Source organism: Homalodisca vitripennis, chromosome 4 (assembly GCF_021130785.1).
Source record: "Homalodisca vitripennis isolate AUS2020 chromosome 4, UT_GWSS_2.1, whole genome shotgun sequence".
Taxonomy (NCBI): Eukaryota; Metazoa; Arthropoda; class Insecta; order Hemiptera; family Cicadellidae; genus Homalodisca; species Homalodisca vitripennis.
In genome coordinates this window covers 160,252,743-160,265,761 of record NC_060210.1, presented here as the reverse complement: position 1 = coordinate 160,265,761, position 13,019 = coordinate 160,252,743, and the positions used below count along the sequence as shown (strand labels likewise).

At 34.7% G+C, this 13,019-nt stretch overlaps 1 protein-coding gene across 1 annotated transcript in view; it reads left to right on the top strand.

Moving 5' to 3' along the window:
• Positions 1-10,217: 10,217 nt before the first annotated feature.
• The window catches only part of LOC124361250, a 31,881-nt gene continuing 29,079 nt past the window's right edge, over positions 10,218-13,019 (top strand). The window contains exons 1-2 of the mRNA XM_046815295.1: positions 10,218-10,665; positions 12,458-12,601. Of these exons, the coding sequence (XP_046671251.1) occupies positions 10,404-10,665; positions 12,458-12,601 (406 nt within the window). The 5' untranslated portion in view covers positions 10,218-10,403. The remainder of the gene's footprint in view (positions 10,666-12,457; positions 12,602-13,019) is intronic.

Genomic DNA, 13,019 nt, shown 5'->3' with positions numbered 1-13,019 from the left:
AATAGGATTTGAAACTCTAAATGAGACAATTGGGCCAAATAGAAAAACAATTGGTTAAAGAAAAAAATGCTTAGAGATGAGTTAACTTTAACATTTGAAAACTATGACAAAAATCAATCAGACATGATTAAAGAATATCAAACTCAAAATAAATGAACAATCTAATATCATAGCATCACTAGAAGGATTACGGGAAAAACATAACGAAGAAAATATCAAGGAGCTATCAGACTGTGGGATACAAACAGACCCTCAGCCTGAGACAAATATCTCCGATACCAACCCGCTGCCAAATATTGTCCCCCAACTCTTATATGTTGACTGAACTGACACAACTAAAGTTAAGGCAAGATAAAATGGAATATCTGATTGAGAACATGGAAACACAATAAAAAACACATTATTCGGGCAGTCTTGACAATACATTCAAAATAGCTAAATGCTCAAAACCAAACCAAACAATAAACAGCTTTAGAAAAGTAAGGAATGCAAAAAATTTTTTCAGCATTTCCCTTAAAGCTTCCAAATACAGAGATGAATGCCAAAATCGTACTGAAAAAATCCCTCAAAGTGGTCTAGGTGTTATTTTAAGCGGTAAACACCAAGAAACAAAGAAAGCCTCAATCCCGCAAAACAAAACATCCAGCTACCAAGACTGCAAAAGAAACATCTTTAAAGAAACCAAAACAAAACAACTTTGTAAAAAGAAAACCTCCTATGAATGCAGTAAATCGTCCCGAAGACCAAACTATTGAAGATTTTTATGGTCAATACATAGAACATTTCATTAATCTAAACCAAGACCCCTCAGACAATGGAGAAAACCCCAGGACCCAATTTATTCCCCAAAGGAAGACATCATAATCCAAAATAACAACTGTTTTTTAGAGGAGATTCAAAATCACAAAGAAACTACTTAAAATCTCAATCTTCTAACGACACAATAAACCCTAATCAAGAACTAAAATCAAACACCTAAACTACAGTCCCAAAAAATGTAACAAATCCCAACTGATACTTCTACACCAAAACACACAGGAAGTCTCAAATAAAATAAATAGACTGCAACATCTGGTAGAGGAAACTAAACCAGATGTAATAGTTTTGTCAGAACATGGTCTAAAATCCAATCAAATAATTAACACTGTCATGTTTCCGGGTTTCTCCCTTAAAGCTCACTTTAGTAGAATAGAAACTCCGGAAAGGTGGTGTATGTATTTATGTAAATAATATTCTTGAGAACTACACAGAAACCATAGACATCTCCCAGTACTGCAAAGAGCTCATATTTGAAGCAGTTCTCGTAAATATTAAACTAAAAAAATACAATTTGTATATATTAGGTACTTACAGATCACCTGACGGCAATCCTGGAAGAAGCACTCAGTGCCCTCTCAGAACTCATTGAGAAGACAAAAATTGAAAACTCCCCACTTATAATTATGGGGGACATTAATGTGGACTTACTAAAACCAAATATGAAAAAATCTTATGCTAAATGAGACCCTTGCTATGCACAACATAGTCAGACTCTCCCCGCTTCCTCCAACAAGAATCACTTCCCTCTCAGAAACTTCTATTGACTGGATTTGCACTAACATGAATACTAAGCAGCTTACCACTAAGGTAATTGACGCTGGGCTGTCAGACCACACCGCCCAAAGCTGCGCTGTCAACTGCAATCCGAATACAAGCACTCAATTCCGAATCGGACGTTGCTTCAAGAATAATAAACCTGCAAAATCTTAAATACCTGCTTAGCAAAGAGAATTGGCAAACTGTTCTTTCCACCAAAAATGCAGAAGTAGCTTTTAAAATATTCCTTAACATCGTGAACCATTGCACTAAATTCAGCTTGCCCTCAGAAGAAAATAAAAATATCTCATAAACAAAAACTTAAATTTTTATCTGATCCTGAAGCCAATAAACTTAAAAATGAATATTTAAAAGCACTCAGAAAATTTGAAATTACAGGAGACGTAAATGACAAACAATTAATGTCTGAACATAAAAAGAACATATGACCTCCATCCTAAAACTACTGGCGGAAGCAAGCAAGCTCAGACCACATACAGAATTCTGAAAACAAATCAAAAAGCAATGTGGGAGATAATTAATTCATCATGGTTCCAAAAAAGAAACTAACATGAAACAAATTCATTTGGAAGTAAATGGAAAACAAATAAAACAAAGTGACAGATGTTGCTGAACACTTAAATACATTTTTCACAAGCATTGCAGAAAAAACACTACTACCACAGAAAAATCTTAAAACTAAAAACATATTAATGAATATACCTCAACCTCCACAGTTTTGTAGTTTTCAAGATACAAGTGAAAAAGAAATCAAGAAAATCATAAACCAGCTAAAAACAAAAAACTCATCCGGAATGGATGAATATCTCATCTAAAGTCTTTAAACTCTGCTGTAATGAACTAGTACTCCCTTTAGTTGATGTAATTAATAAATCCTTAAGTACTGGTCATTTTCCTTCCCAGCTTAAAACTACAAAGGTCTTCCCAAAATTCAAATCTGGAAATACTAACGAAGCAAGCAACTACCGACCAATATCTCTTGTATCGACCGTCTCCAAAATTTACGAGAAAGTTGTTTTAAACAGATTTTTGAACCACTGCACAGAACATAACCTACTCAGCGATTCCCAACATGGTTTCACACCAAAGGAAAATCTACTACAACAGCAATAGTCCCAAATGGTAGAGTCTTTGGTTGATGGCTTGGAGGAAGGAAACCTGACGACTGCAATCTGTCTTGACTTTAGTAAGGCATTCGACTGCCTGGATCACCAGCCTAATAATTAAACAACTAGAAACATTGGGACTATCAGGCATAGTTAAAGAATGGTTTATAAGCTACCTGAAAGGCCGCACTCAATTGGTTAGAACTAAGACATACAGAAAATGGGACCGTCAAAACAGTAAGATCCAGCCTGCAGCCTGTAAACCTGAGGTGTTCCTCAAGGATCAGTAATGGGCCCGGTACTCTTCATTCTCTTCACAACTGATCTTCCCCAACAACTTGGAAATTACTTGTAATTCTATAATGTATGCTGACGATACCACCCTGGTATTTAAAGAACCAAAAACAGAAAGTCTAGAAGTAGCTTCCTATGTAACCTTGAACATGGCTTACCAATACTGCTGCCACAATAACGACCTTGCAGTTAACACAGCTAAAACCACTCAAATAGCTTTTGGAAGAAAAGCTGACAAAAGTCCCAAACCTACCAGATGTAAAACAAACAAGATGAAGCTAAATTCTTGGGCATAACTCTAGACAAGAACCTCTCTTGGACGCCCTCAAGTGGATAATTTATGCACAAAGCTTAGCTCCAGCCTCTATGCGATGAAACGGATAAAGGATACAACAGATGAGAGAACAATTAGGGTGGCATACTTTGCGCTTTTTCGAGTCACACATTATAACGTTTAATCGGGTCAGGGATAGTTTATAGAAATATATAACCCTAAGACACCGGATAGAACAGTCGAGAGGGGTAAAATCCAGGGTTCGAAAGGGAGAGGTAGTTTTCAAGTTTAGCTCAGAACCGAATTAATGTAAAACCAAGAACCGAGGCAAATACAGCATCGATAATCAACGGATCAACATGCTTTCATCATCGCAGACTCGGAAACGAAAGGGAATAAAGGGAAGGCGTCAGCATTTGCTTTAGGATGACTGTTCCACTACCTAAACGTCTCCTAATACGACAGTTGTTAGTTCAACTGAAGCTCGAAAACGAGGATCGCTAAATCTAAATGCGATCACTAGTTCCCTCGAAAATCACATATAGCTCGACTAGTGCTCGAAAGTAAGGAACGCTGGTGCCAACGTACGTCAAGCGACCCAGCGGCCTCGAAAAGAATCGATGAACTAAACAAAAACTAAATGTAAACACTTGCTAGCTCAAAATCGCGCCTAGCTCGCCTAGAGCTCGAAACTAAGGAACGCTGGTGCCAACGTACGTCAAGCGACCCAGCGGCCTCGAAAAGAATCGATGAACTAAATAAAAACTAAATGCGAACACTAATTAACTCAAATTCGCGCCTAGCTCCACTAGAACTCGAAACTAAGGAACACTGGTGCCAACGTACGTCAAGCGACCCAGCGGCCTCGAAAAGAAACGATAAACTAAATAAAAACTAAATGTAAACACTGGCTCGCTCGAAATCGCGCCTAGCTCGCCTAAAGCTCGAAACTAAGGAACGCTGGTGCCAACGTACGTCAAGCGACCCAGCGGCCCTCGAACAGAAACGATAAACTAAATAAAAGCTAAATGTAAACACTAGCTCGCTCGAAATCGCGCCTAGCTCACCTAGAGCTCGAAACTAAGGAACGCTGGTGCCAACGTACGTCAAGCGACCCAGCGGCCTCGAACAGAAACGATAAACTAAGTAAAAAGCTAAATGTAGACACTAGCTCGCTCGAAATCGCGCCTAGCTCACCTAGAGCTCGAAACTAAGGAACGCTGGTGCCAACGTACGTCAAGCGACCCAGCGGCCTCGAAAAGAAACGATAAACAAAATAAAAGCTTAACTAAATCAAAGCTTAACTAAATTACGTCCTGCCCGAGCTAAGGAACGCCGGTGCCAACGTACGTCAAGCGACCCAGCGGCCTCGAAAAGATACGATAAACTAAACAAAAACTAAATGTAAACACGAGCTCGCTCGGAATCGCGACTAGGCTCACCTAGGGCTCGAAGCTATCGAGCCGGACCCCGCCAGCTGACGTCTCCCGCGATGGTGTTGAGCTACTTGAGTATAATTGTAGGTGGAAGAAAAAAATCATAACATGTCATTCAACTAAAAAAAATATTCTCCTCTCAAAAAAAATAAAAATGCCTTATTTAAACCCCCTATAAAAATGACATGTTACAACATAAGATACGGACTGTTAGCCTGGGGTGGAACTTCAACCACTAACATGCAAAAGGTTCTCAAGAAACAGAAAAAAGCAATCAGAATTATCGCAGGACTGCAAAGACTCGACAGCTGCAGAGAAGCTTTTAAATCACTTGGACTTCTTACTGTTGTCTCTCTCTACATCGAGGAAGCTGTGATACATGCAATAGCAAAAACCCCTACTAGAAGAGCGAAGTTCACCAATATAACCTAAGAAACAGCACCCAGTACAATCTTCTAGCACACCGAACGACTCAGTTTGAGAAGAAACCGTCATACATGGGAACCAAACTTCACAACCTCCTACCTCCAGATCTGAGAAGCAAGAATGAAAGAGAGCTACCACCTGCATTACACAAATGGCTTATCGAACGTCCATTTTATTCGATGGAAGAATTTTATCAACAGATTTTTGACTTTTAATGTATTTAAAAGTTATTTTCTTGTTACTGTTATTATTGTAATTTGACTTAAATACTATTCTCAAAGAATATGTAAATTAAAGAATTTTGATTTGATTTGATTTGATTAGTTTTTTCCACCTTTTTTATTCCTTCAGCTATACGAGTATGTCATCCCACAATTTTAATGAAGTCAATTTCAAGTATCTTACATGTACTGTACACTTTCACAATTTTTGTTTATTGAATTGAATTTCTATCTCAATGTTTAAATATCTAGAAGAACGCTCTGATATAAAAAAAAAACAATCAGAAAAAATTCTTACCAGTCAAAAACAGTTTTTATGTTATCTTACGCATTGTGTAATGTACCTAGATACTTTTCATTTAAGTTAAACATTTTGTAATCAAAGTGCAATATAATTATTCACACAGCATTTAGTTGATATAACAATCGGCTGCTAATAAGTTGGTTCATGGACTGAGAATAACTACCTGAGCAATATATGTGTAAATAAAAATACTTATATGAGATAAACATTGCCATTTTGGGAGCTTGCGAGCTTTGATTATTTGTCAGTCTATCAAAATATTGCATCCAATGCTAAAATATTTTTTATTTGAAATGTTATCGCTGTGTGCTATTTAGTAGCATACAAAGGAACAAGCTATTATAAGTATATTACAAAAAGCTATTTGTCATGTTATATTGAGTAAATTATGAAATTAATATAAAATGCTCAACAATTTAAATTTAATTAATAAAAATGAGGTAATTTCTATAAGATTAATATTGGTTTAAACTCTGAGCAAAAGTAGCGCTATCTACGCTTTAAAAAACAGAACTAGCTTTACCGAACAAACTTTCTGCCACACAATCCTCATATTGATTCTCTCATAAGGTCTATTCTCTGGAAACTTAAAAACCAAGGGCAGCCCAAAGTTGGATGTATATCAGGTCCACAAATCGATAGAAACAAAATATGTACATAGAAATAGTATGTTTAGATATCTAAAATCGCCATACAAAAATCAATAACTTATTTTAATAGTACAGATTATTATATATCTTACAGTTAGAAAATAAAATAATTGAACTTAAATTATATATGCTTGCTGGTAACTCAACTTTGGCTCATGTAATGTTTGTTTCTCGTCACCTCAATCAACCACCCTGATTGCTCTTCTGAAATTTACAAATTAAATTAATGAGATGTTGCAAATTGGGAATTTCAGTGCCATGGAAGCTTAAGATTGCAAACCTTACTGGATACTGGGATTTTTCACATTGGGATACCACATAAGTTCCCGTTTTCAAATTATTTTTTTGAATGGTATATTAATACAGTGAGTTAAAAGTATGGATACACCCAGTTTAGTTTCTGATGGATAAAGATGGAGGAATGGGATTTGGGACATCTTTCTAGGAAATAGAAGTCACTGTTACAACCTTGTCCATTTCCTCAAAATGGGATTTTGGGGGTGGCTCAAAATTGTTAAATGTATAGTTTCCTGTGATACCTAATTTGAAAGATCTTGATAAAAGAAGAACAGTGGAAACTGGAGCTCTCTATCTCAACCCATTGAATAAAATGGTAGCTCATTGAAATTAATTAAAAATTAATTGAGGCAAAACATGAACATCCACATTCAGAAGGTAAATAACTTGAATAGACAACCACTTTCAGTACAAACTCAAACCTGTTTTAAAGTTATTACCTGCTGCAGGGCAGGCCCCCCCTTATCTTATCAGTTTTGAGAAAGTCCAGTATCATGTTCAGTTTCTGGTTGGAATTAACAAAGATGAGACCTGTTTTTGTGATACTTTATGTTGAGTGTTTAAGTGAACAAGAGCATATTATGATCCTGATGATGCAATGCTACGGAGACCAGGTGATATCTTATGATGAAGTAAGGAATATTTTTAATGACACTTATCTAAATCAGGAGTTCAAAAAAAGTTCCAACATTTTCCAGGAAACAGGCAGTGTTAAAGGACTGTCCCAAACCTGGACACCAAAATTGGCTACAAACGAAGCATTGTTACTTGACATTTTACAGTCTGTTGTAGAAGATCCTCATGCCTCAACAAGAAATGTTTCTCAAATATTAGGTATATCTCAAACATCAGTTTGTAAGTTTTACAAGACAGTGGTTATAAAGCTATACAATTCGTTTAGTTCATGAGCTAAGTGAGGAATGGAATTTTGTGAAATAATGATGTGGAACATTGATAATAATACAATTAGACCAGCAGTTACCTGCGGCTTCACACGCAATTTCCTGTTGAAAAACAGTTTCACTATATTCACATATTCTATTTCTATCACATTCTAAACATTCCTGAGATAATTTATAGTCGTTCCTTCGTGAGCCTCTTGGGCGCATTATGAAGGTATGTACCATATTTCCTGCCTCTATCTTTCATGGTATTTGATGGGTGTTGATGTTATTCAGTACAATTAATTTATATAGATGAATCTCGATGAACTAATTAGGTTATAAAGAATCAAATCGGTCTGTTAAAGTTAATTTTCTGTCTAGGATATTTCCAGTATTATTTTGGAGTTTGCCTTGTGCTCCGATTGAAAACCAATTTTGATCATAAAGCGTCTTCTCTCGGCTCTTATCATTTACCTTCGATCTAACCAAATTCGATTACCTCAGTGCAAATGAGGTGCAATGAGGTTGTTTTTATAACAGCGTTTAATAGTATTTTCATTGCATTAGATAGTTTATTGATCATTTGTGCAATCTAAATTTAAAATGATTAATAACTTCTATGCAATCTGCATTACACTACTGATCAAGCACTTTACAATAATAATTGTCTAAATTTTAAATGTAAACTAATAATAATGGCTCTTTGATAAACTTCAGCTGAAAGTGTTAACAGCTGTTAAGTATCAGTTTATTCTGTATTACGTGTTTTAGCGCAGTCTGCTGGATCGAAGGTAAAACATTTAAAAATTAACAACAGTTTATAAATTAAATATTGATTAAATAAACAATTTAAATTAGACCAAATTGTGAATCTAAACCATTCTCGAATTCCATTGAAAACACACAAAAGATTTCATCAAAATCGGTCCAGTAGTTTAGGAGGAGTTCAGTTACATGCACATGAACACAAGAAATATATATATATATATATATATATATATAAAGATTAAACAGTATTGCTTTCTCAGATGAAGCAACTTTCATGTTAAATGGTAATGTTAACAGATACAATGCTTGTTATTGGGTTGGATGTTAACCCTCATTGGATGAGAAAGCAACATACTCAGCACCCTGAAAAATTAAACATTTGGCTTGGCATTGTGAGGGATCAGTTTGTTAAGCTCTTTTTTATTGACGAAAGCCTTAATGCTGAGGTATACCATGAAATGTTACAAAATCAGGTTTATTCAGCTATCTAAGTAGCAACCAACTTGTTTCCAGCAGGATGGAGCACCTCCACACTATGGTCTGCATGTCCATGAGTATTTAAACAATATTTGTCCAAATCGCTGGATAGGCAGAAGAGGAGGTATCTAGAGGCCACCAAGATCGCCAGATTTATCTCCACTTAAATACTTTGTGTGGGGTCACATTAAAAACAACGTATATAAAACGAAACCCTAGTGCATTAATGACCTTAGGAACAAAATAGTGGAAATTTAAAAAATCCTGTGTGAATCCATACAGCATGCCAAATTTCCACAACAGGCTTGGATATTATCAAACTGTCCTGGGACTGCAGTTTAAACACCAGATATAAAAAAAACACAGGTTACTAGGTATTAGCCGTTTTATTGCTTAACATAATTGTAATTACTAGTGGTAATGTAAGTTTACATTTAACAATTTTAAACTGTGCCTCAAAAAGTCCATTTTGGGGAAATGGTTTACTTTTGTTTCCTAGATTGGTTCCCTGAGTTTCAATTTTCTATCTTTGTCCTTTGAAGGTTGAGCAGGATCCATCCATGCTTTTAACTTAATTAATTTCAATGAGCTACCATTTTATTTTATTCAATGCATTGAGATAGAAAGCTCTAGTTTCCACTGTTCTCTTTTTATCAAGACCTTTTAAATGAGGTATCACTTAATGGGTCTTTACATTTATAAATTTACAGCCCCCCCCAAAATCACATTTTAGGAAAACGGACGAAGTTGTAACAGTGACTAAAAAGTTCACTTATATTTCTAGAAAGGTGTTCCGAGTTCCATCTCTTCATCTTTATCCACCAAAAACTAAATAGAGTGTATCCATACTTTGAACTCACACTGTATTGTAATAAATAATGTATGATATGAATTTCTTCCAATTCACATATCCACAACCTGAAGATGTAAAGTTCTATAATTTTAGTTCTACAGTTAGCTGGCAGCATAAAATTTGTTAAAAAAATATTAAAGTCAAATTGTTTTTTAAACATGTTGTTTATGCTCGAAAGTTTCTTCCGCACCATTAATTAGAACAATATGTTATTTTTACAATATGTTTGAAAACTATAATTTTTACTTTAATAATATGATTATTTTTTTCAAGGAATGACTGGTTTATAGCACCAGTGTGCATGCAAAATTATTTTCTTATAAATAACTAATGTTTTAATACTTAATAGCTAGTTATGTAAAACTTTGTGAGCGAATACACTTATAACATACAAATAATAGTGTATTTTAAGGTTGTGTTTACAGGGCAAAATAACAATACATGGAGCTCCTACTGTAAATAGCACTCCAGGCAAAGATTCTGAAAACCCTTCCTCATAGAGTCAACTAGTGAGTTAAAGAAAAGTGATTGACAAACTTGACAACTATTTTCTTTAAATATGCTAATTAGGAATTTGTTAAAAAAAATTTACATTCTTCATTTGTCAGTGCCGATCAAGCCATGACAATATTGTGTTTAAAAATCATATTGATTTCACTGTTTATATGCATAGAAAGAATAACATATTCCTTAATGTTTATTGTTTACTTTAAATACCCTTAGCAAATAAAATGTGTTGTTATGGACTTGTAACTCCTTCGCCTTTGGAAGTTTAGTGTAGTAAGTGAATGAGTGAGGTTACTGTGGACTACTCAATATGACATCCAGAGCTGTGTCACAGATAACAATTTTAACTCAGAAAGGAGTTGCTAACAATACTTTAGCTCCATTGATAGTACCACCAGACGGTGGCTGGGGCTGGATCATAGTATTTGTTGGCTTTTTTTCTTATATTGTTGTAGATGGGGTATCATTCTGCTTCTACTTGTATCGAGATCCGATGGTCCATGATCTTGGGATCTTACCTGGTGACATTTCATTTCTCTCAGCGTTATTTACTGGATTTTATTTCTTTGGAGGTAATCTTAAAGTTTGTTTCTCAAATTTACAAATACATTTACACTACTTTATTTTTATGTTGCTTGCACATAACTGCCATTGTCATTGTCAGTATTCACACCACACATTGGCATCTTTGGCATGTTGAAAAGTCTTGTGCAATAAATTTACAATTATTGGACAATTGTGTATTTTTTACTGCAATAATAAATATAGTTTAGTTTAACTTTGTTTTATTTTATAAAACACAACCACTCTTGTTTTAATAAACACAAAATAATACTGTTGTGTAGAATTTTGATGCTTAAGCAAGGTTTACTACTTACAAATTACTGTACCTAGATGTTCTATCTTTTCTTTTCAAATAGCTAGCACAATAGCTGGTTAACACTTTAAATAGCAATTTATCCATTTAGATACATCATCCTGATGTCTATTACCCCGATTGTGTGACACACCTTGACACACTCACTATGTACTGCCAAGTAAAGAGTTAAACTAGCTAGCACAATAACTTGTTAACACTTTAAATAGCAATTTATCCATTTAGATACATCATCCTGATGTCTATTACCCCGATTGTGTGACACACCTTGACACACTCACTATGTACTGCCAAGTAAAGAGTTAAACTAGCTAGCACAATAACTTGTTAACACTTTAAATAGCAATTTATCCATTTAGATACATCATCCTGATGTCTATTACCCCGATTGTGTGACACACCTTGACACACTCACTATGTACTGCCAAGTAAAGAGTTAAACTAGCTAGCACAATAACTTGTTAACACTTTAAATAGCAATTTATCCATTTAGATACATCATCCTGATGTCTATTACCCCGATTGTGTGACACACCTTGACACACTCACTATGTACTGCCAAGTAAAGAGTTAAACTAGCTAGCACAATAACTTGTTAACACTTTAAATAGCAATTTATCCATTTAGATACATCATCCTGATGTCTATTACCCCGATTGTGTGACACACCTTGACACACTCACTATGTACTGCCAAGTAAAGAGTTAAACTAGCTAGCACAATAACTTGTTAACCGTTATGCATGAAGAACCAGCTCTGTTAAAATGACCTTGTTTTTTTCTCAGAGCTAACTCCTTCCTGGTTTTTAACATAATATTACACTCTTAGCATTTGTTTAAAAGTGTGCTACTGACTTAATATTATGCATTGTTAATGTTTCCAGTTTTATTTTGCTGTCTGCCACAATATTGTGCAAAAAGCATTTTCTACTATATGCCAGTACTTCCTGGGTCCTCTGTCATAAATGTTTGTACTTTGGTGAGTTTGCTGTAGACGCACAGTACAGACACCTACCATGTATTCTTGCTGCATGTAACCTGTCCTGTAGCATATTATGATTTTATTTATAGAGTTTACTGTACCATGGAAATGTCCAACACACAAATAGACGATTGATTTTTTTTTTTGCGTGATGATGACAAAAACATGGAAAAATGAAAATGACTTAGTGGATAATTTATAGTTAAGGAAGCTGGGACAATTTCTCTTCTTATTTATACACAGGACATCTCAAGAATGAAATGTGCTATAGATATAGACTTAACCAAAGTGAAGTCGTGTTACACGACACATATTGTGGCATATACCTACTTTGTATAATTTAAGTTTATAATTATTTTTTAGTGATTCAAAAATGAAAAACTTAAGAGACTGCTAGTTCCATAAAAATGTTAATCTTACAAATTTAATTAACTATTACAAAAATAGTATCAAAATTGTAAATGAATTGCTCTAATCGTGTCTGTTATCATACGTTCCTGTTATAGGTATTGCTGCCTGTAGTATTGGAAACTATTGGGGATTTCGGATTGTCATGGTCCTTGGTGCATCATTTTCTTGCTTGGCGTTTGGTCTGGGATATATATTTAATGATATTTTACATTTCTACATTAGCATTGGATTTGTTGGAGGTTAGTAACAAATTTAAAATGTCAAACATTGCAATTTAAATTATTGGCAACTTAAAACTCCTACACACACCTTCTAGTATATCCAGAATATCCAAATTAAAGACAGTGCTACTATGAACACAGAAGTATATAGTCTTTTGGGGTTCTTTTAGGAAATTTGTGATGTTTTTTAAACAATATTAAACTTGACATTTATAAGTTATAATATGTATTATTTTTCTCGTTATGAAAAGAGTTTTTGACAGTGTTTCTTGATTGACCGTAAAACAGCTGATTGTACTTACAAAGAGTTTGGGTTAACCGTTTTCAAGTTAAAATAGATTATCTACACTTTATATACTTCAACAAAATGGCAAAGGGAAACTTAAAAACAGTAGTCTACTGTAATGAATAACAAAAGATGTCTTCTTCTGGATGC